General features: G+C 41.3%; 2 protein-coding genes across 2 annotated transcripts; both read left to right on the top strand.

Moving 5' to 3' along the window:
- Positions 1-12,879: 12,879 nt before the first annotated feature.
- On the top strand, positions 12,880-13,830 carry LOC100772655 (olfactory receptor 63). The gene has a single exon (XM_027416928.1). It carries the CDS (start codon positions 12,880-12,882, stop codon positions 13,828-13,830), a length of 951 nt encoding a protein of 316 aa, XP_027272729.1.
- A 9,022-nt stretch (positions 13,831-22,852) lies between these two features.
- Positions 22,853-23,800, top strand: LOC100772946 (olfactory receptor 10H5). The gene has a single exon (XM_027416930.1). It carries the CDS (start codon positions 22,856-22,858, stop codon positions 23,798-23,800), a length of 945 nt encoding a protein of 314 aa, XP_027272731.1. The 5' UTR covers positions 22,853-22,855.
- The last annotated feature ends 300 nt before the right edge of the window (positions 23,801-24,100 follow it).

Raw genomic sequence — 24,100 nt, 5'->3', positions numbered from 1 at the left:
AATACAATTTCCAGATACATGATTTATACAGAATGTAACATATGAAGGTACATATACCTCAAGATCACAAAGTTTCAACCATATTTTTGATTATATCCGTTCTATAGATGAGAGCAAGTACACAAACATTTTAAGAGGGTTTGTTGTCTTTCTTTCACTGATTTTCCTCACATGCTGATTCTGTGTGCATAAGTATAACTATCATCATTATCATGTCTACAAAAGACTGTAAGTTGTGGGTTGAGCTTTATTTCTCATTACACTGATTTCTGTTTTTCCTAGTTTCTTTTTTCTTCATTTTTTATTTTTTATTGTTTTTATTAGTTCAAATTAGGAACAAGCTTGCTTCACATGTCAATCCCTTCTCCCTCTCTCTCCCGTCCCCCCCAGCCCTCCCCCCAATCCCTCAGCTGCTCCCCATCCCATCCCCCCTCCACTCCCCAAGCAGGGTAGGGCCCTCGATGGGGGGTTCCCCAAAGTCCACCACATCATGCTGGGCCCGGCCTAGGCCCTCCCCCATGTGTCCAGGCCGAGAGAGCATCTCTTCACGTGGGATGGGCTCTCAAAGTCCCTACACCAGGGAAAAATACCGATCCACTCACTACCAAGGTCCTCATTGAGTGCGGAGCCTCCTCATTTTCATCCATGTTGAGGGGTCTGGATCAGTCCTGTGCTGGCCACAGCGGTCTGGGGTCGATGTGCTCCCCCTAGTTCATGCCAACTGTTTCTGTGGATTTCACCAGCCTGGTACCCTTTGATCTTCATTCCTCCTCTCTGCAACTGGGTTCCAGAATTCAGTTCAGTGTATATCTGTGGGTGTCTGTCTCTGCTTCCATCAGTCACTGGATGAGGGCTCTACAATGGCATATAAAGTAGTCATCAGTCTCATTATAGGGGAAGGGCATTTAGGGTATCTTCTCCACCATTGCCTAGATTGTCAGTTCGTGTAGATCTCTGGAAATCTCCCTAGTGCCAGATCTCTCCTTGGACCTATAATGGCTCCCTTTGATATGGTATCTCTGCTCTCCTCTATTCTTCCCCCAACTCAACATTTCTGCTCCTCCATTTCCTCCTCTCCCCTCTTCTCCTCCTCTCATTCTGGCAGCTCCCTCTCTGCTACCCTCATGCTCCCAATTAGCTCAGGAGTTCCTGCCCCTTCCCATTCCTGGGGACCATGCATTTTTCCCTTAGAGTCCTTCTTGTTTCCTAGTTTGATGAAGAGGATTATAGGCTGGTAATACTTTGCTCTATGTCTAAAATTCATATATGAGTGAGTACATACCATGTTTGTCTTTTTGTGACTGGGTTACCTCACTCAGGATGGTTTCTTCTAGTTCCATCCATTTGCCTGCGAACTTCAAGATTCCATTGCTTTTTTCTGCTGACTAGTACTCCATCGTATAAATGTATCACATTTTCTCTATCCGTTCTTCAGTTGAGGGGCATCTAGGTTGCTTCCAGGTTCTGGTTATTACAAACAATGCTTCTATGAACATGGCTGAACATATGTCCTTGTTGTATGAACGTGCATCCTTTGGGTATATGCCTAAGAGGGGAATTGCTGGATCTTGAGGTAGACTGATTCCAATTTTTCTGAGCAACCGAGATAGTGATTTCCAAAGTGGTCTTACAAGTTTGCACTCCCACCAGCAATGGAGGAATGTTCCTTTTTCTCCTCATCCTTTCCCAGTTTCTTTTTATTTTTTATTGAAAATATACTTTTCATACAATAACTTCTGATCATTTTTCCCTCTCTTCAATTCCTTCCAGATCCTCCTCACTCCCCCCACAACTCAACTTTATGTACTCTCTCTTTCAATAAAAACAAAACTAAGAAACAACCCCCCCCACACACACACACAATGACAATCAAAAGAAACAAGAGAAAGACCAATAAGAAAAAAAAGACAAAACAAAACAAAATGGAACAAAAGTACATTAATTCATTTTGTGTTTGCTATCTACTCCTGGGCATGGGACCTTCCCTGAAGTCTGCTTGATATACCCAGTGAGACTCCATTGGTGTCAGGATCCATAAAAATGGCTTTGCTTCATCTTGGCTTAAGGTCAGAGTGTTCACATCTATCCTTACTCTTCCAAGATTAAAGTCATAAAATCTAAAGGTCTAAGGCATGGTTACTGTAGGATGTTTGGTTTTAGGTGTAGATGTCTTATCTAAATAACAACAGACTTGGTCTAAGGTGTGGTTACTCTTAATCTTCAAAGCCAGATAACAAGAGGTTTAGTCTAAGGTGTAGTTAGTAAATGTTTGCGGAATTGTGGGGGAAGAAAGTCTTTTTGTTCTTTGTATCATGATAAAGAAGTCTTTTGCCATTACTCCCCTTTTGGTTTGAAGAATAAACTTGGGGCATTCAGTATTCACTGGATTGCCTTCCTGATTCTATTCTGTGTCTCGGTCTTTTCCTTAGTATCTTTACCTGCCCTTTCACAAGCCACACTCCTCCACAAAGACGGGTTATAACACATTGGAAAAAACTGATTTCTCCTTTGCAAATGGGTACCAGTTGCAGACAGCTTCTTGGTTAGAGGTGGGAACCAGTGTCTATTTCCCCCTCTTAGTGCCAGGTTCGCATCTGCGCTGAACTTGTCCAGGTCTTGTATTTGCTGCCATAATCTCTGTGAGCTTATACATGTATCAGTCCTGTGGAGTCTGAAAAACAGTTTCCTTGGCATCACCCTCTGCCTCTTACAATCTTTCTGACTCATCTTCTCCGTAGATGCCTGGGCCTTATGGGACAAGGGTTGAAGAAAGCATTCCATTCAGCACTGAATGCGCCAAAGTCTCTGCATACTGTCTAGTTGTGGGTCTCTGTGTAATTTCTCATCTATTACAAGAAGATGTTTCTCTGATGAAGGTGGAGGAGGCACTCACTAGAGCTGTGTGTTATCAGGAGTCATTCAGTTGCTAGCTTCCGTTATCAGTTTTTCAGTCAAAAACAAAAGCAAACAAATGAAAACAGGGAAAGATTGATTCGTAGAAGATTACCACACTTTCAAAGAAGACTTGCAACTAATACTTTTTAAAACTTTTTATTTAAATTAGAAACAATCTTATTTTACATATCAATCCCAGTTCCCTCTCCCTTCCATCCTCTCATGTCCCCCAGCAGCCTCGCCATCCACCCCCATCCACTTCCCAGGGAGGCTGAGACCTTCCATGGGGGATCATGCAACCAATACTTTTTAATCATTTTTTTAAAATATTGAAACACAAGAAACACTTTCAAATACCCTCCATGAAGACAGTCTTGTTCTAATACCAAAACCAGATAATGACAAAATAAAGAGAGAAAACTATGGGCCAATATCCCCATTGAACATACAGTCAAATATCTTCAATAAGTTATTTGATGGATCCCAATGTATGCGTATGTCAAAAGATTATCCACGATGATCAAGTTGGATTTGTGCTCAAGATTCAGGGATGGTTCAATATACACAAGTTACTTGCCCCGGCCTGTGGGGTCAGTCAACCGGGACCCTGAGGGAGGGAGGGAGAATAAAGGGGCAAGAGACGAGAGAGTATTCTGATCAAGTCTCATTTATTAGACACATCAGTAGGGCTTAAGTAGGGTGAAAGGTCAGGAGGCGGGGGAGGCTCTTGTCCCTCCAGGCAGGATGTGTTGCAAGGAGATGAAGTCTGAGGCTGGGGTTCTCTCGACTGCAGACATGGACATGTGCTTTACAAGAAGATAAGCAGATGTGAGGAACCAGAAACTTAACTGGGTGTTAGTCCTAAAATAGTAAAAGAAGGCATAAGATGGCATTTATTATGCCATCTTCATTCAGGGTCCTCTATAGTTACTAAATGTAATAGATCATATAAATGGGCTTAAAGACAAAAATTCATCATCATCTCAATAGAGGGAGAAAAAGGCTAACATGCCTCCTTGATGAAAAGTTCTAGGGGGCTAGAGAGATGGCTCAGTTGTTAAAAGTTCCCACTGCTCTTCCAGAAGTCCTGAGTGCAAGTCCCAGCAACTGCATGGTGTCTCACAACCATCTGTAATGAGACCTGATGTCCTCTCCTGGTGTGTAGGCATCTATGCAGACAGAGTACTCGAATACATAAATAAATAAATCCTTTTTAAAAAGTTCTAGAGGAAGTAAGATACAAGGAAACATAGCACAATGAAGACTATATACAACAAACATGCTGTCACCACCATCCAAAATAGAGAAAACCTAGAATGAATCCCATTAGAATCAGGAACAACACAAGGGTTGCTCTATCCCCACCCTTTTTTCAGTATGGTGCTCAAAACACTTGCTAGAGCAATACGGCAAGAGAAGGAAATTAAAGGGACACAAATAGGAAAAGAATTCAAACTATCCCTGACCCGTCCAGCAGGCCAGGTTATTTGTGGGTCTCGAGGGGGTATCCCCTAGGGGGTCAATGGGGGCGAGAGAGAAAGGAGACCAAGCGGCAAGAAAGGACAAGAGTCCGTCTGTGCAATGTCAAGGTCTCGTTTATTGAAAGGTAAAGCTTGCTTACATGCAGGGGATTTTTGCTCAGGGTGGGGTAAGGGAGCAGGAGGAATGGAAAATTTTCAAGAGGAAATAGAGGCAAGGTAAATCTTAGCCCATGGTCCCATGGTTAGCGAACCGCAGCTATTTCTGAGAAAAGGGAGAACATTTTGCAACATGTATTGTGCAGCTTATCCGGAAGAACATCTTGTAGTCGCAGCGGATCTGGTCAGGACATCTAACAATGATTAACTCTTGACTCAGTATGAGGCCCCTTTTGGCCCTCGACATATCCCTATATGTAGATAATGATATTATACATAAAAGATCCTGAAAAAATTATATGGGAATCGTCTAGAAAGGATGAACAAATTCAGCAATGTAGTATGATATTAAATGAACTTACAAAAAGCCTTTAAATACACCAACAACAAACATGCTGAGAAAGAAATCATGGATGCACTCTCATTCATAATAGCCTCAAAATACCTAGGAATAAACCTTAGGAAGGAGGTGAAAGACCTCTATAATACAACTTTTATTATCTCAATAAACAGGTTGAAGAAGACACTAGAAAGTGGAAAGATCTTCCATTCTAATGGATTACTTTAATTAATACTATCAAAATGACCATTGTACCAAATGCCATTTACAGATTTAATGTAATCCAAATCAAAATACCCACAACATTTTTCACAGAAATAGGAAAAAATCCTAGAACTTATATGGGACCATAAAAGAACCCAGATAGAGAAAGCTATCCCGACAGAAAAAAATAGAGATGTGGGTATTAATTCCAGATTTTAAGATAAATTCCATAGTTATAGTAATAAAAACTATGTGTTAATCGCTGGCAAGAAAGAGACATGTAGAGCAAGGGAGTAAAACAGAAGACACATAGATTACACATAACTATAGAAGACACATAGATTACACATAACTATAGCCATCTGATATTTGACAAAGAAACAAAAATACCAGAAAAAAAAGAGCATGCTCAACCAATAGTGCTTGGGAAACTGGGTGTTGAGATGTAGAAGAATGAAATTAGACCCATCTATCACTGTGCAGGAAAGTTATCTCCAAATGGATCAATGAAAGTTCAGTATGAAACCTGAAATGTTTAAAGTGCTAGAAGAAAATGTAGGCGGTCCTCCACTGGATTTAGATTTAGGAAAGTATTTTCCAAATCAGACTCCATTTCACCAGGAATTAAGACCAACAACTGACAAGTAGGTAAACAATACTCCCTATAAGAGCCATAGACTATCTGCAAGAAACTCCAGCACCAGGCATAGACCCCCCTCTTTCTAGTTACTTTTCGGGAGAGTTTAAAAGACTCCCCAGCCAGGCGGTGGTGGCACACGCCTTTAATCCCAGCACTCAGGAGGCAGAGGCAGGCGGATTCTGTGAGTTCAAGGCCAGCCTGGTCTAGCTGTTGCACCTGGATGTCTCCTAGAAGTAGAAGGTAAGTCCCTACTGTTGGGGACACCAAACACTTCAGACACAGGACTTGGGGGATTTAAGCTACATCTGACCTGAAAACCTCCATGAGGCCTGGCTTTCATAGTATTGGAAGGTATTATTCAAGCTGCCCAAAAGGGAAGCAATCAATGGTCCTACCCAAATGTGATGCCGACAAATCACAATGATGACTACCATGGCAAGATATGCCTACAGATGCAATAGTGGTGCTTATATCTTGGCAGTAACCAACGTCTCAATACTTGGACTTGTGTGCCCAACAGGAGAAAAATCAGGCATGGCAATGGAAAGCTAGCCAACTATCCAGGGTCATTGACGTCATGGATCTTAGAGGAGTACTGTATAAATGAGCATAATTTATAATTTTATTCTAAATACTTATACTTATGCCTTATACAGATAAGCATAGCTCTCACCCCTCATCAAGGAAGTCTCTCTACAGAGAGATGGAGACAATTTCAGAAAGCAACAGCTGTTCAAACTACAGAGATCAATGGATTACAGGATATTCTGAAACATCTACAACATTTCCTAAACACCTAAGGCTCAAGAGCACCACAGAAGAGGCCTGGAAATAATATAACAGAAAATCAGCACCTTAGAAGAGGCATGGAAATAATATAACAGAAAATCAGGAAGTTGGCTGTGGGATTGTATCTACTAGAAATGACAAGAAGCTACATTTATGACATGCCAATAATATGGCTATCTAAATAAAATCTGAATAATTGCAATACCAAGACACATGCTAACATGAAAGGAGGATATTTCAAGTGATTCCACCATAGACAAAGAACTGTAGGCAACTAATGACTTCAGAGAGAGAGAGAGAGAGAGAGAGAGAGAGAGAGAGAGAGAGAGTTCCCCAGGAATGAATTCCATAGACAGTATCAAATACCAATTGGTCAGTCCTGAAATCCCATACATACAAACAACACTGAGTCGGATCCGGTGGTGGCGGCACATGCCTTTAATCCCAGCACTTGGGAGGCAGAGGCAGGTGGATCTCTGTGAGTTCAAGGCCAGCCTGGTCTACAGAGACAATTCCAGGATAGCCTCCAAAGCAATACAGCGAAACCCTGTCTCAAAAAACCAAAAAGAAAGAAAGAAAAAAGAAAAACAAACAAAACAACCCCCCCAAAAAAACACTGAATGAACTCAGCAAGTTTTATTTATATATTTATGCACACTATATATGCAATAATAATTAGAGGTTATAAGTTTGAGAGAGAGATAGAGGGGGATATGGGAATGTTTAAATGGAGGGATGGGGTAGAAGATGTAATTATATTTTAATTTTTAAAATGCAAAAATAAATTAATAAAAATCATTAAAATAAGAAAAATGAGTGATGTGGTATATAGAGAGTGAGACCATGTTTAGAGGGCTGTTATTATAGCATATGGTAAATTGTTCTGGTTTTTTAAATTAAATATTGTTAATCTTATTTGCTACATTTATAAATTAAAATTTGTCAGGACATAGTATACATGGTTTTTCAAACGTTTGACCTGAATATTAAAAGATACTCTCTTCAACCAACATGGGTACTACTCTATTTATTTTTAATTATTTATTATATTGTAGAGGCACATCCCTTGTGTCAGACTGACTTTATCACTAAGAAAATGGAGTGAAAGTGACAAATCAGAGAGGTCAGGCTGTCCAGTGTGACCAAGTGAATGCATACAGCGCCCAAGAAAAGGCAGGCATGCTCCCACACAAGGCTCTGAACTGCAGATGCCTGCAAACTGCCTTTACCGTAGAATATAGTCCTGCCTTCCACTCTGGTCTCCCCCAGCTCCTGTCTTCCCTGTGACACTATCTTGACCTGGAAGGACCAAAGACAGCTCTCTCCAGTTTGTCTCTCTTCAGATTGGGAGTGATTCATCCTTGGCAGAGACTGAAGATTCTCTGGGGAGGGAGAGGTGGCAGGGAGTGTTTGTTATGTGTTGGAAAGAGTCAAGACTTCTGGTCTCTGAAGGCCCATTGAGGTCCTTTTATATTCCCATAGGCTGAGTGAAACTTTTCTGGGCTGGGTTTCTGAAGAGGCCCATGGGAATGGCTGGTAGGAGGGCATGGTATAGATAAGGGACAAAGAATCACTTCAAAACACTCTGTGTGCTTGCCCCTAAACCATCCTGTGGGGTTCACATTCAAGTTCCAGGCAGGAGAAGCAACTCTACTGTCATACTCTGGGCACCTCACAGAGGCACCAGCCCAGGTAACAAGGATCCAGGAGGCAGAGGATTAAAAAGACACAACAGCAGTAACTTGTAGACTGGCTTAGCCTGGTGTAGGGATGTAGGGCTAGAAACAAGAGAGTCTTACAGCTGCCTGGGGTGTTTATGCGGAATGCCTTGTCTTTTAGCATCCCAGACGCCCACTTCCAGTACTATGATAAAGGCCTTTGATAAGTGCTGATACTGATCCACGAGAGGGAGGGAGAGACAGAGACAGATAGAAACAGAGAGAGGGAGGGAGAGACAGAAACAGACAGACTAGGATTTATTGGCATACTGTGGGTGAAAGCCAAGATGCTGTTATACCTCCTACGGTGCATAAGACAACATCCACTACAAGAAAGTACCAGCCTTTGCTGATACCCTAATGCTGAGGCTGAGGATCCCTGCTACAGGTATCTGGCTTCCGCAATTGTGCCCTGCTTCATCAACACTGGATCATACAAATGATTCCAGTGTTACCAAGTACAACGATGTTCTAGAGTTCACCATGGTTTTGCTTTATTCATTCAGTATTATTTGCAAGAACCACTTACATTGTTGTGTGTATTTCTAATTCCTAGCAATGGGTTCGTTGTCTCCTTCTACTCCATCTTGCCTCCCTTCTCTGTAGCAGACACAAAAACAAGCCCCCTAACTAAAATTAATGCTACAGGAAACATTCTGATACATGATGGCTCACAAACAGGTTTGAAAACTGTTGTAGACACCGGGGAGGAAGTTTACTAGACTGTATATCATGAGCCTGAGTACATTAAAAAAAATTATTTTAGCTTTCCACCTAAGTGCTTGTTTATTTTGTGTATGCAGGGTCAGGGGCAGTGCAAGCCATGGGGGTGTATCCGGTGGTCAAAGGATTCCCACTCTACCATGTGGGTCCCAGAGATCAAACTCGGGCTATCAGGCTTTGTTGAAAGTGACTTTACCCCTGAGGGCTGAGCCTATAAATCCTTAATTTCCACTTTCTACACTCCTAGCAGCATTGCTGAGGGTCCCTTACACCTCCCAGCCCAGCAAACACTTTCTGCTTTAAGGACTTTTACTAAAAACAGTGAATTCAGCAGCTGGCTTCATTTCCTTCCTTTTTGTTTCCTTCCTATAGTCCCTTTCTTCTGATTATTCCTCTAGTGTCTTAGTAACCCCTTTCTGTTCATATCCTTCCCAATCTTTTGCATCAAAATTAATACTCATTGGTTTAACCTGTTTCTCCTTTGTTGTAGTTATATTTTCTGGTCAGTTTTAGACAATGTAATTGTCTTCTACCAGTTTTCCATCTGCTTGCTAACATTACCTGAGCTATCTTGTTGACCAGAGAGGCCTATAACTTGATGGTTGTCTGATGTTGGTATTTTACATATTTACTCTAGCTTAGTCCAAGACAGCAAATGTATTCTCCTACACTTTATTCTCTATAGCTTGGTGTTTATTTTTCATACCTTCAATCTGTCTGGATTCCAACTTAAAGTGAAATTAGAAGCAAATAAGAATTGTAGTTTCATTGAAGGCATTTTCTTACCACATACGAGTAAACACTCTCTTTCTCTTGATATGTATTGCCAGGATTTGGGGGGAGGGTGTTAGTCTTATGTTTGATTTTGAATAATTCAGTACTTTTGAGTCTTCTAATAAGTTTAATATGTCTCCAGGTTGTTTCAATATTGCACTTTAAAAAATGACTGTGGCAGGGGCTAGAGAGATGACTCAGTAGTTAAGAGCACTACTGCTGTTCTTAGAGGACCCAGGTTCAAATCCCAGCACCCACATAACAGCTCACAACTGTCTGTAACTCCAAGATCTGACAATCTCACACAGACATACATGCAGGCAAAACACCATTGCACATTAAAAAAATAAAAGATGTTTCTCAGCCATTTAAGCTGGGCGTTGGTGGAGCACGCCTTTAATCCCAGCACTCAGGAGGCAGAGGCAGGTGGATATCTGTGAGTTCAAGACCAGCCTGGTCGACAAGACAGCCTCCAAAGGCAGAGAAACCGTCTCAAAAAACCATAATAATAATAATAATAATAATAATAATAATAATAATAATAATAATGACTATGGCATGGTATAGGAAAGGCTCAAGGGCCCTAACCCCTAGATAAAAAGTTAGTGAGTGTTGCTAGCGAGGGGGTTTTGTGAATGAGGCCCCTGGTTGACCAACAACATTCAGTGGATGGCCCCAACCCATGAGTATGTGGGGAGCACAACCTGAAATTGGTGGGTTATAAAAAAAAAATAAGGACATGGTGTTATGATAAAGCTTGAGGGGACTCTTGCGTGGGAGACCTTGGTGGATTCCATGGCAGGTGAGGGTGACTGAGGGGTGGGGGGCGCCGAAGACAAGAGGGAGTCAGGAAAAGTCCTGTCTGCACAGGGGAACTTCAGGGAAGAGAGACAGAAAGAGAGCTTAAGTGGGAGGGGGTTCTTTCTTTTAAAGGGTCCTTTGCACCTGCGTGAAGACTACTCAATCATGGAACCCTGGGCTGACCAGGGTACTGCCTGAGTGCATTCTGCCAGGTGGCAGGGGCAGGCCAGCATAATGCCTGAATCCTTACACATGGATTTGGGTGGCAAGGAGGTAAGGAGTGGATCAAGGAGGAGTTAGAGGAAGAGGTGAGAGTGGAATATAATAATAATAATAATAATAATAATAATAATAATAATAATAATAATATATACATGTATATATATATAAAATTCTCAAAGATTTAATACAAATATTGTATTTTAGAAATTACTATGTGATAAGGACATTATGGCAGGAGAAAAAATCTATTGTTAACAAAAGGGAAAAACACTGTTTAATTGTCCCTGAAACTGGGAGAGGACAGCTCTGGTCCTTTTCTTTTTGTAGAAGATTAGGTTAGGGACTGGAGAGATGGCTCAGCCATTAAAGGCTAGGCTCACAACCAAAAATATAAGAAGATTCGTTTAGTATTACACTTTCTTTTTCCTTGAGGAATTTTGAGAGACCTTTTAAAATAATATTTACACCTGATTCACTGAACTTTCAAACAAAATTTCACTGTGGAGGTGACTTGCAAAGGTGATGTCATATAAGGTCATCAACCCGTGACTGTAGACTTGGGCATTTATATTACCTTTTACACTTTCATTAACACTGAAATTTTTCCTTTTGGTAAACACTATGTATTTTTGTAAACCTGTCTATATTGTATAGAAGAGGTTTTAAAATATCATAGGATGTCTACTGAATATCTTTGACAACATTTCAGTGTCTGCATGAGCTCTTTCTAGTGACACAAGAGGAGGTTTTTTTTTTCCCAATTAATCAATGTATTTCCAAGATAGAATAAAAGCAGACAGAAGCATATAGATGTTGCATGTAACCCAAACATTTTATATATTTGTAAAAACATTAAATAATTTAAAACATACTCCATTTTAACATCTTTTTTAGAGGATCTTTTTATTTATTATATATACAATGTTCTGCCTACATGTATCTCTGCAGACCAGAGGCAGACACCAGATCTCGTTATGGAAGGTTGTGAGCCACCAAGTGGTTGCTGGGAATTGAACTCAGGACCTTTGGAAGAGCAGTCAGTGCTCTTAACCACTGAGCCATCTCTCCAGCCTCCCAGACCGCATTTTAACTCCTAATCTGATAAAAAGTTATTGTTAAACCAACTTAGAAGCCTCTTTAGGGCTTTAGTTTTTATTGAGTGTAAAAAGTGAGAATGAATTCCCCAGAGTAGGAGGAGATTCAAGAGAGGAATATCCCAATATATTTTAGAAAATGCATTTATATCAGGATTGAAATAATCACATGATATTTTTGTTTAATTGGTCAATGTGATGAGTGCCAAGACATGATTTTGACACTGAATTATCCTTGTTATTTAGGAGACAAACCAAACCACTTGACCACAAAAACTTTAAGTATGCCCTTTTCATTAACTAAGTAATATTTTACTGTGGAATTTAAAATTGGCATGCCTGGTGAAATGAACACATACTTCTCTTTTTCTTTGCTTACAGTCATTTCATTATTTTAATTGTGTGTGTGTGTGTGTGTGTGTGTGTGTGTGTGTGTGTGTGTGTATTTGTGTGGATGTGTATATGAGTGCAGCTACCCACAGTGGCCAGAGAGGTGTCAGATCCCCTGGAGCTGCAGTTGTGAGCTGCCCAATGTAGGTGTTCAGAACTGAACTCTGGTTCTCTACAAAAGCAGCTCCAATGCATGAACATTCTTGTCTGTTTGTTTGTTGGTTTGTTCTTTTGAGACAGGGTTCATATGTGTCCCTTGGCTGTCCTGGAACTCACTCTGTAGACAGGCTGGCCTCAAATTCAGAGATCCACCTGCCTCTGTCTCCAGAGTCCCAGGAATAAAGGCGTGCACCACCACAACCATAAGCCCATGAATATCCTTACCTGGCTTTGGATGAAGATTGAATTAACATGCTGAAGTTATCTAAGAAGTTTTCTCATCTTTTCTATATTTTTGAGTAATACTAAGTGACTGATTTTTCAAATATCAGTCGGACTCATTTTTAAACTCACCGGGGTCACCACTTTAGGGAGAATGAGACCCAGAAATGTTCAATAAGTTTTTCAAACACAGACCTTTTAAACTGCTGTTTCTCTGTGCCAGAGCAGGGTTTTTATCAATGTGTTTCTGATCTCATCAGCCTCAGAAGCCATGCCCGGTGAGAACTACAGCTCCATTTCCGAATTCATCCTCTTTGGCTTCTCAGCCTTCCCGCAGCAGATGCTACCCGCCCTCTTCCTGCTGTATCTGCTGATGTATCTGTTCACACTCCTGGGGAACCTGCTCATCATGGCTGCTGTCTGGACAGAACACAGACTCCACACACCCATGTACCTCTTCCTGTGTGCCCTCTCCATCTCCGAGATCCTCTTCACTGTGGTCATTACTCCCCGCATGCTGGCCGACCTGATGTCCACTCATCGATCCATCACATTTATAGCTTGTGCTAACCAATTATTTTTTTCCTTCACATTTGGCTACACTCATTCCTTCTTGCTCATGGTCATGGGTTATGACCGCTATGTGGCCATCTGCCGCCCCCTGCATTACCATGTGCTCATGAACCTCCAAGGCTGTGCTCGTCTTGTGGCCTGGTCTTGGGTTGGGGGCTCACTCATTGGGATGACAGTGACATTAATAATTTTCCATCTCACCTTCTGTGAATCTAATGTGATCCATCACTTTCTCTGTCATGTGTTTTCCCTCTTAAAGTTGGCCTGTGGGGAAAGGGCAACTTCTGTCACCATTGTTGTGATCCTGGTGTGTGTCACACCCCTCATAGGATGCCTAGTCCTTATTGTCCTCTCCTATATCTTCATTGTGGCTGCCATACTGAGAATCTCCTCTACTGAGGGCCGGCACAAGACATTCTCCACATGTGCATCCCATCTCACGGTGGTGGTTGTGCACTATGGCTTTGCCTCCATCATCTACCTCAAGTCCAGGGGACCACATTCACTATACACCGACACTCTCATGTCCACCACCTATACGGTCTTCACCCCCTTCCTTAGTCCAATTATTTTCAGCCTCAGGAATAAGGAGCTGAAGAATGCTATAAACAAAAGCTTCCACAGGAATTTCTGTCAACGAAGTTCCTAAGGGTCAGTTCTGTTTTAAATTGAGAAGGGTGCAGGTTTCCCTAAAACTCTTGAAATGATTTGTCTAAGTCTGTGTTTGATGTACACCAGTGGTTTGTTTCCACACTTCTGCCTTAGTCTCAAGAAGCTGTGCACTCTTGCAATCTGGTGTCACCACCTCCCTCCCACGATCTTCATCCATGACAGTGCCATGGATGCATGGTGTTTCCTACATTTTATGAACACAAAACATTTTCATTTTTTGGTATATTGTGCACTTCTGTTTAGTTCTATAATTTTTAGCTGATATTCTCAACATGCAATATATCTGCCCCTCTCTGTCTGTTGTCCCTGTTTGTAAGCACGAGTTCTTAACTTTTCTACTACAACATTTTATTTCATCCTTCAGATTCACAAATTGACAATGACTGACAAAGAGCAGTTCTTGTATGGGAATTTGTGTCTGACACTTAAGCCTGCGATGTATAAATTCATAGGGACAAGGAAATATAATAGCCACACAGTTGGTCATGCTTGATTCACATTAAATGAGAAAATGTAAATATAATCAATGGCTACCTCACTTCTAACACAGCAATAGCAAAAAATAAAAGAAAGTGCTTAAAGCTACTGTATTAGCTCTTTCCAGTTCTTATAACAGCAATACATTTAAGTAGGTGGCTTATAGACCCCATTTGCTTCATATAGTTCAGAAAGTTAGGAAATCCAGGGCTATGCAAACAGCAGATTAAATGTGCAATGAAAACTACCTTTTTGACTTATACCCAGTGCCTTCTAGTTGTGTCCTCCCTTTTAAAAAACGGGTAAATAGTCTTAGTTTCATTTCTTTTGTTTGTTAAAATTCATTTATGTGTGTGTACATGATGTAGGGGGTGCATATGCCATAGTACCTTTACAGAGGTCAGATACGTTTTTCCTTCCACATTGCATGAAATCCTGGGGACATATTAAAGTCAGCAGGCTTGTGCAGCAAGCAACTTTTCCCGCTGATACCCCTCACCAGACCACCTCCCAATAATTCATTAATTTTATTAGTTAAATTTGTTTTTTAACATTTTATTTTCATCTATGTGTAAAATGTGTTTTAATGACTCATACTTCCAACCTCTGTAAATTTCACTTCCTCCCTACAAATCCTTTCCCACATTTATGTCTTTGTTTTGTGACCCCCTGAGTTTAACCAAGGCTATCTCTGTGACCATAGGTCTGGAAATATACACTAGAGCTTGGTGGGTTATTAGTGAGTACACAACTGATTCCTCTTCACCCAGAATATATCAGTAGCAGATAACTCATCAGGAAGGAAAGGATTCCATGAGTTCCTCGCAAATTCATAATGGATTGTTCGCCATGCTAACTTTGTACAAGCCCAGTGTTGCTGCAGTGGCTGTCTCATCCCATTGGTGATGTTTTGTAAATAACATTTGCATGACCAAAAGACTACATTTTTTGCAGGTGTATCAGTCATTCCAAAGGAGGCTGAGGGGATTGTGCATTTGAACCTATTGGATTACATAATTAGGCATCTAAAAAATAATATGTTGATTTCAACACTGCCCAAAGACTACATGTACCAAAACATCACATTAGGGCTGCTAAGATGCCTGAGTAGGTAACACATGGTGAAAAAAAAGAGTTGACCCCTGATTCCTGATTCTTGTGGGCTGTGTGGCACATGTGCTAACACATACGCATGCACATACACAAACACACATACACAAACACACAAAAATATAAGAGAAGATTCTAAAAACTCTAAAACAGCACACTATACTCCATAGAAATGGACAATTACAATATAGCAAACAATTTTCCTGAAAAAGATTATAGAAGAGATACCACAAAATATCCATGAAAGAAGCTGTGTACAACTTCTTCCACAACTACCCATAAAACTTCTGTCATTGTCAAGAACTTGCTAAAAGGCTGCAGAGATGGCTCAGTGGTTAAGAGTATGTGCTGCTCTTGCAGAGGACCTGGTCTGATTCTGGCACTCACATTAGTCTCACAACTACTTGTAACTCCAGCTCCAGAGTATCTGATGTCCTCTTCTGACTTCCTCAGGCACCTTCACACATATGACATAACTCACACAGACTCATCAGTAAACACACACACACACACACACACACACACACACACACACACACGAAATAAGAGATAAAAATAAACCTTAACAGAATTCCATAAAGGCAGATTGGAATGATGTCATCACTAGAATATATTTATGGAAGCTTCTACACCAGTAGGTTTTCATATGGCTTTTGTATCAGATGTAATTTCTCTCTTGCTGAGTGGGCCCTAAGTCCAATTAGAGAGGTGATGGTTACTGGCAAAGTATGTGTGCCATGATTTCACCCTTAGGGATATTGTACAGTGCTGGCTGTTTTAGTCTTCAGGGAGGAGGCTTTCACAGCCAGCTTAGATCCTCCAGATCTTGTGACCAAAGACATGGTGTATTCAGCATTTGAGGTGTATCTTCTGCCTGTGTGATACAACCAAGGACAATAACAATATCTTATGTTTTAGGAGTCTTGTAGAAGAGCCTGACCAACAAACCAAAAGGGGCCTATTCTAAAACTTTTTGTACAACTCCAGACTCATTTGTTGATGCATAATTAAGAGTAAAAAGCATTTTGAAAAACATTATCTAGACTTCTGATTCAGTTTTCTCAAAATTCTAGGTAGTGAGAAGCCTAACCATGCCTGGATACTCAATATTGATGGGGTGGGATAAAGGGATGTTGATAGTAGTTTTCTTTTTTCTGTGTGAATGCATGAGTGCATGAATTCATGCATGAACGTATGAATGCATGCATATATGCATGGGGGTGTGAGTACATGCACTCATGGTGTAGATGTATTTGTGTGGATGCTTTAGAAGAGGACATTGAGTATTTTATCTAATCCCTTATTGAATAAGCCAGGTTCCATTAAATACCCTGGCTCAAAAGGATTGTTTCACTGAACATGGTGTTATGCTTCTGACCTGTATGCTCCCTCTATACTCATGTTTCTGGCCTGACAATCCTGGGGCTATAGGTATGCGCAACTAAGTCCATATTTTTATGTGGGTGCTGGGGATTTGAACTCAGGTCCTTGTAATTACAGAGCAGCACTCTTATCCACTGAGTCATATCCCTAGGCCCCTGCTGAGAATTATTTTTTTGGGGGGGAGGGAAATCTAAGTTGCACGCTAAAGGAAAAACAGAGAGAGAAAGATTAGAGGGAGCATGGAGGAAGAGGTGTCCCAAGTGAAAGAAGGAGAGAGAAGAGAAGGAAAAAGGAGACAAAGAAAGGAAAAGAGAGAAGGAGGGAGGTATACAGAAAGCAAGAACAAAGGAAAATAATAAATATCAATAGATGATAGATATTAGTAGGTAGATAGAAGATAGATAGATAGATAGATAGATAGATAGATAGATAGATAGATAGATAGATAGATAGGATCCATTGAGGTGCATTTCTGGGTCCCTAGCCACCCTACCTGGACATACAGGACCACGAATCCCTCATCCCCAATCAGGTTCAGTGGAAAGGCATCTGGGAACCTGTCACTGGGGAAGGCACCTGCAGAGATAAAACTCCTAACCCTCCCATTACAGCTCTAATGGTACACCGGGCTCTGCGGGCTGCACTATAGACCCTCCCCAAATTTCTCCACTAAGGTAAGCAGAGCCCTTCCTTTCCAGGATAGATAGGTCAAGTGCTGTGTGGACTGGACAGTAGAAGACAGATTAAAATAGAGCACATAACAGCTTTGAATTCTGGGTCAGAAAAGTAAGGTGAAAGAGTGCACAGTGGGTCGTCTACTGATACAGGGACCTGGTTCCTAGTTATGAGGGCCTGTCCTGGTCCCCAGTGACCCACTGAATCTATTTACTCCCCATCAATTCCCCTTTCCATGCTAGTCATTCCGTCCAGGCTTCATTCTGAGGTGATGAGTTTTCATACTGTATGGAAAGGAGAATATTTATGAGACAGGGCAAGATCAAGTGTCTGTCCTGTGCGTTTGTGACACCTATACTGTGTGGATGTGTGCACAGTTTGTATGTGAGTGTGTGTGTGTGTGTGTGTGTGTGTGTTGCACCACTATTAAATTCTCATCACTGACATAGCAAACTATTATAAAGATCATGGCGAAAAACAAGAGAAATTAACTCTCAGAGCTCTGAAGACAAGCAGTCCTATACCAATGTATCAATAGGACCACACATCCTCAAAAGACACGGGAGAATCTTTTCTTGTGTCTACTAGCCTCTAGTAGCAACATCATTCCAATCTCTGCCTTTAGTTTTATGGCCTTATTATGACTATGTGACTTCTACTATTTTTTTTTAATTTTTAAATATCCACAATTTACTGTGAGCATGCATGCATGATGTGTATGGGTTTAGGTGTGCATGGGCACAGTGCACAGGTAGAAGTCAGAGGACAGCTTGTGAGAGTCAGTTATCTCCATTTACCTACTATGTGGCTCCTGGGGATCAAACTCAGGTAATCAAGTTTGGCAGACAATGCCTTTACCTACTAAACCATCTTATTAGCCCTACTTTTCTTATGAGGATGCCAGACTCCATATATTGATCACATTATAATTTCGGATGAGCTTATTTCCAAATAAAGTCCCAGTGTGAGTTTACAGGTAGACATGCACCTCTGGAAGATGTTGTTCCAAACAAAACCCTTGCATGTGTTGCTACTATTTGTCCTTAGTTTATTGAACTGTCAGCTAAATACCAGATAGGTTCTCAGTGGGTGTGTGTAGAGTAAGTAATTGCCTCCATTTCTGTTTGTTGAGTATAACCAGGAGTGTGCATTTCAGAAGCAGGGTATGGCTCTCTGCTTGACTTTTTCTGCTTCTGTACTTGTGTTTACAGTTTTACTTCTATGGCACACATCTACAGAGCAGACAGATCTACATACGTTTTTTGATATTGAAAAGGGCAGGCACTGGGACCAGTTTGGGGAGACATCTCCATATGCACCAAGTTGGGACTCTGCTTGCATTTTGTATCAACCGTGTAAACGATGACCTTTTCCCCCCTCTAGATCCAGTTTCCTGTAGGTGATTTGAAGAGCCCTCATGGAGAGTCTTTCAAATGAGCTGTCCTGAGAAATTGTAGAATGCAGCATATACCAGAGAGAAAGGGAGCCAGGCAACATTTCTGTAATTTTAGTAACATTTGCACATTTAGGAGCAGGACTTCTGGCCTGTGAGTGTTGAGCTTTGGGAGGCATGCAGGAACAGAGGGAAAAATAGCTGGGAGTCAGGGTGAGATCCTGGAATGTTGTGGTACCCTATGGATAACCTGACTTGTGAGTGACAATCAGCTCATAGACATCCATCAGCAATGGGAACAGATGGTGGTGTGTCTTTCAATGCCAGCTGGTAGGTTTCATGCTGAGCAATTGGTATGGCATTCTCTCTGAGACCTGAGAGGATCAGGTATTTGGTTTTCAAAATACTCAATTTAAATCTGTGCCTGGAGCCACAAGTCTGCATGATTCCACAACCTATAATTGACTCAGAGAATTATCTCTGCTGTGAGAGATGACTGGGAATAAAAGGAAGGAAAATATGAAGATACAGTGGTTCAAGAGATAGGACACAAAGCCAATGCTGAGGCGGGGTGCATGTTATGGACATGCAGGGAGTGAGGTCCGAAATGGTGGCTAATGGGTGGGAAGGACACAGAAGTGGTGCTAGGTATGAGCTCAACTACAAGGGTTCCCTGTAGACTATAAGTAGTTCTTTCACAGATGACCCTTCCTTGAATATAGCTAAACTGTTCAATTTCCAGGAGATTGATCTTGGCTCAGAAGTCACAGGAGCAAGAATCCTCTGTGCCTGATAGAAAGAAGTTTGTAGTATTGGAGTGCATCTAGTTGCGGGATGAACATTTGAAAATTTGTTATCAAAGCAGCAGCCTATTTAGTCAATGATAGAGATACATGTATGTATGCATGAAAAATATCTACATACAAATTCTTGTCAGATTTAAAATGCAGACTTTTGAGTTCATTTCTATAGTTATTTGTATGTGTGCCCCTATGTGTGTTTGTGTGTGTGTGTGTGTGTGTGTGTGTGTGTGTGTGTGTGTGTGTGTGTGTGCAAGTGTGTGTGCCATGGTGCATATGTGGAGGTCAAAGAACAAGTTGCAGACATGAGTTCTCTCCTTCCACGAGATCAAGTGCAGGTTGTATGACTTAGTGGCACCATGACCGGACTGAGCTTTTATTTTAAAGAAGTCTTTTCTCAACTATAAAGATCACTCAACATTTCTTATGATTTTATTTTTAATATTAATGTGTAAATTTTCATTACATTTATTTGTCCATTTATTTTTTTTGTATTCAGGATTGTATGTGTGGGCGTGTGTGTGTTTTCTTCAGATGTGCTAGGCTATGAATGTTGAAGGTCAGAAGACAACTTGCAGGAGTTGGTTCCCACCTTCTACCAAGTGGGTCCTGAAGATCGAACTCAGATCTTCAGACTTGGCAGAAAACGCCTATACACACAAGCTGTCTTGACAGTTCCTTCAATATTCCCCACTCTGTGATCTCACAGGGAGGCCAGCTTTGATCTCCTCTCTATAGGAAGATACTTTCCCTCACATCATCCCTCAACAATTCCATCTTTGACTATGAGTTCATGCTGTGAGGAAGCCATCTTTGTACTTCTCAGGAGCTGATGTCTCTGTTGTTTGGTCGTGTTTGGAAGGCTTGCTCATCTGACTCAGTGTCCTGGAGATACTTTCCCGCCTGCTCCTTCTCCTTCTTCTCCTTTCAGGGTTTACTTAATTTATTTAGTGGATCTTTGCTCTGCTTTGGAAGGTTTTTTGTTTTGTTTTGTTTTAATTTTTCACTTTGTCAAAAAAAAATCCAACTGTAGTTTTGAAAGTACTTTTTTAGCTCACCTCAGGAAGAATTAGTATCTTACTGCTATAGTCTTTCAAATTCATCACCTCAGGAAGAATTAGCATCTTAACTGCCATAGTCTTTCAAATTCATCACCTCAGGAAGAATTAGTATCTTACTGCTATAGTCTTTCAAATTCATCATCCCAGGAAGAATTAGTATCTTACTGCCATATTCTTTAAAATTCATCAAGTTATTTAAAATAGCTGTCATGTTTCTGCTCCTGTATGGTATAACTGCTCTCCATGGAGGACTTCTATGACCTAGATTAAACTACTTGCTATATATTTTATCAATTTTGCTGCTACTTTGAATAGAAACTATGTTTTTTTACTGTTTTACTTTTAGCTAACTTTGATCTTACCCATCTAAAAAAAAATCACAAGCAGAATAGAGAAGCTCTTTTTATTATATTTTTAAATATTTAATTTTTAATTATGGTTATGGGAGGTATATGCACAGGACTGTAGGTGCCTGCAGAGGCCAGAGGGATCAGATCTCCTGGAGCTGGATTACAAGTGGTTGTGAGCAGCCCAATATGGGTGCTGGGATTTAAACTTGGGTCCTCTGTATCTCACCTACCTTATCTTGACAGCACCACAAATACTCTTAATAAACTACAAAACCATTAAGATCTATACAAACTCTTTTATTTTTTATAGATTTTATTTATTTATTATGTATACAACATTCTGCTTCCATGTATATCTGCACACCAGAAGGCGGCACCAGGTCTCATCACGGATGGTTGTGAGCCACCATGTGGTTGCTGGGAACTGAACTCAGGACCCCTGGAAGAGCAGTTGGTGCTCTTAACCTCTGAGCCATCTCTCTAGCCCATATACAAACTCTTTTAAACAAACTGGAGGTCTTACTTAAAATCTGTTACTTTTTCTGCTAGCATCCTTTCAATACTCCTGTCTTGATTTCATTCAGTTATTGTAACTTTTCATTTTGATTTAGTTCTTAGATTTTTTCCCTCCTACTTTCTCTCTCTCTTCTCTTATTTGTGTGTGTGTGTGTGTGTGTGTGTGTGTGTGTGTGTGTGTGTGTGTTTGTGTGTGTGTTGTGAGTGTGATGTATTTGTGTCTAGTGTATGTGTACATATGTGAGGCCATAGGATCCTCTATCACTTTCCACCTTTGCTTTGAGACAAAGAGTATCTCACTGAATCAGGTTTTGTTTCTAGCATTCCTGTTGGGTGGCCCACAACTGCCCATGATTCCAATTCCAGGGGATCTGACACCCTCTTCTGGACTCCATAGGCCCCTGCATGCATGTTGTACACATATACACACCCAAGCACACACACAGACACAAGTAAAATGACTCAATAATCTTTTAAAATATGCATGTGTGTACATGAGCGAAGTGTGTGCGTGTATGTGTGTGTGTGTCTGTGTGTGTGTTATTTGTGCTCCTGTGCTTGTATGTAGCCAGAGGCCAATCTTGGAAGTCATTCCTCAGATACCATCCAGTTTGTTTTCTGAGACAGGGTCTGTTGTTTGTTCCTGAGGCTTACTGGCAAGGCTATGCTAGGTGACCAGTGCTACCCAGGAACCTTCCTTTCTCTACCTTCCCAGTGCTGATATTATAAGTGTAAACCATCACACCCAGCTCTCAAAATGTGCCTTATGAAAATGAACCACCATATATCTATGTTTGCATGGCAAACAATTTAATAAGTTATATCCCTATCCCCAGTCATTACTGGCTAAATAATTCAGTATAACAACTATTTGTGTTATGTTTACATAATACTAGATATTCTAAGCTATCTAGACATGATTTAAAGTCTGGAGAGGATCCACATAGACTCTGCAAATACTACCATATTTTACATAATGCACCTGAGTAGCAAAAATTTTAGTGTCTGGTGGGGAGTTATAGAAACAATTCCCTGTGACACCAAGGAATGACCGTAAAAATATGTTTTTTTTTTCAGGTAACGTTTTGATAGGTAAAGAAGCTTCTCAGATATCTTTTTTAAGAAGAGCACACACACACACACACACACACACAAACCAACCAAACAAACAAACAAACAAACCCTGTGATCCTAATTACTCAGTCATGTTCCTTCACCCCTTTCAGGAGTGGCTGCCATGTTGGGGCTAAATCACTCCTTTGTGTCAGAGTTCATCCTCATTGGCTTCTCTACCTTCCCTCACCTTCAGATGGTCTTCTTCCTGCTCTTCCTGCTCATGTACCTCTTCACACTGCTGGGCAACCTGTTCATCATGGCCACCATCTGGAGCGAACGCAGTCTCCACACACCCATGTACCTCTTCCTGTGTGCCCTCTCCATCTCTGAGATTTTCTACACCTTTGCCATCATCCCACGCATGCTGGTTGACCTGCTCTCCACCCTGCACTCCATTGCCTTCCTGGCCTGTGCCAGCCAGATGTTCTTCTCCTTCACGTTTGGCTTCACCCACTCTTTCCTACTGACTGTCATGGGCTATGACCGCTACGTGGCCATCTGTCACCCACTGCGTTACAATGTGCTCATGAGCCCCCGTGGCTGTACCTGCTTGGTTGCCTGGTCCTGGGTGGGTGGTTCATTCATGGGGACGGTGGTGACAACAGCCATTTTCAACCTCACTTTTTGTGGATCCAATGAGATCCACCATTTCTTCTGTCATGTTCCACCTCTATTGAAGTTGGCATGTGGAGGGAATGTACTTGTGGTAGCCAGAGGTGTAGGTCTGGTGTGCATCACGGCCCTCCTGGGATGCTTTCTCCTCATCCTCCTCTCCTATGCCTTCATTGTGGCAGCCATCTTGAAGATACCATCAGCAGAGGGTCGGCACAAGGCTTTTTCCACCTGTGCGTCCCACCTCACAGTGGTGATTGTGCACTATGGCTTTGCCTCTGTCATCTACCTCAAGCCCAAGGGTCCCAAGTCTCTGGAAGGAGACACTCTGATGGGTATCACCTACACGGTCCTCACCCCCTTCCTCAGCCCCATCATCTTCAGTCTCAGGAACAAGGAGCTGAAGGTAACCATGAAGAAGGCTTTCCTCAACAAGTTATTTCTGCAAAACTGAAGAGATTGGTTTTCTGGAAGGAATGTGGTGGGGAGAAATTCTCTTGTTCTCCCTCCGTCTTTTCATTTTCTATTTCTGTTTTTCTTCCTTTCTTCTTTTCTCTTCTCCTAACCTCTTTTTTCTCCTTTCCCCTCCATCTCTCTTCCCATCCCTCCTCCTTGCTGCTTAATAGTTATTTATAGGCATCTCCATCCCAAACTTAACATACCATATAACTTACCCTTTTGAGGTTTACACAACCAGTAGCTGCCACTTTAGGACCCTTATTAACTCATTTAACACCTCCTTCTCTGAATCCTA

This window comes from Cricetulus griseus, chromosome 5 (genome assembly GCF_003668045.3).
Source record: "Cricetulus griseus strain 17A/GY chromosome 5, alternate assembly CriGri-PICRH-1.0, whole genome shotgun sequence".
NCBI classification, from domain to species: Eukaryota; Metazoa; Chordata; class Mammalia; order Rodentia; family Cricetidae; genus Cricetulus; species Cricetulus griseus.
This window is presented reverse-complemented; position numbering and strand designations above follow the sequence as displayed.

What these genes read in the sequence shown, in the direction of transcription:
- LOC100772946 (XM_027416930.1), top strand. Translation starts at nt 22,856, where the DNA reads ATGTTGGGGCTAAATCACTCCTTTGTGTCAGAGTTCATCCTCATTGGC.
- LOC100772655 (XM_027416928.1), top strand. Translation starts at nt 12,880, where the DNA reads ATGCCCGGTGAGAACTACAGCTCCATTTCCGAATTCATCCTCTTTGGC.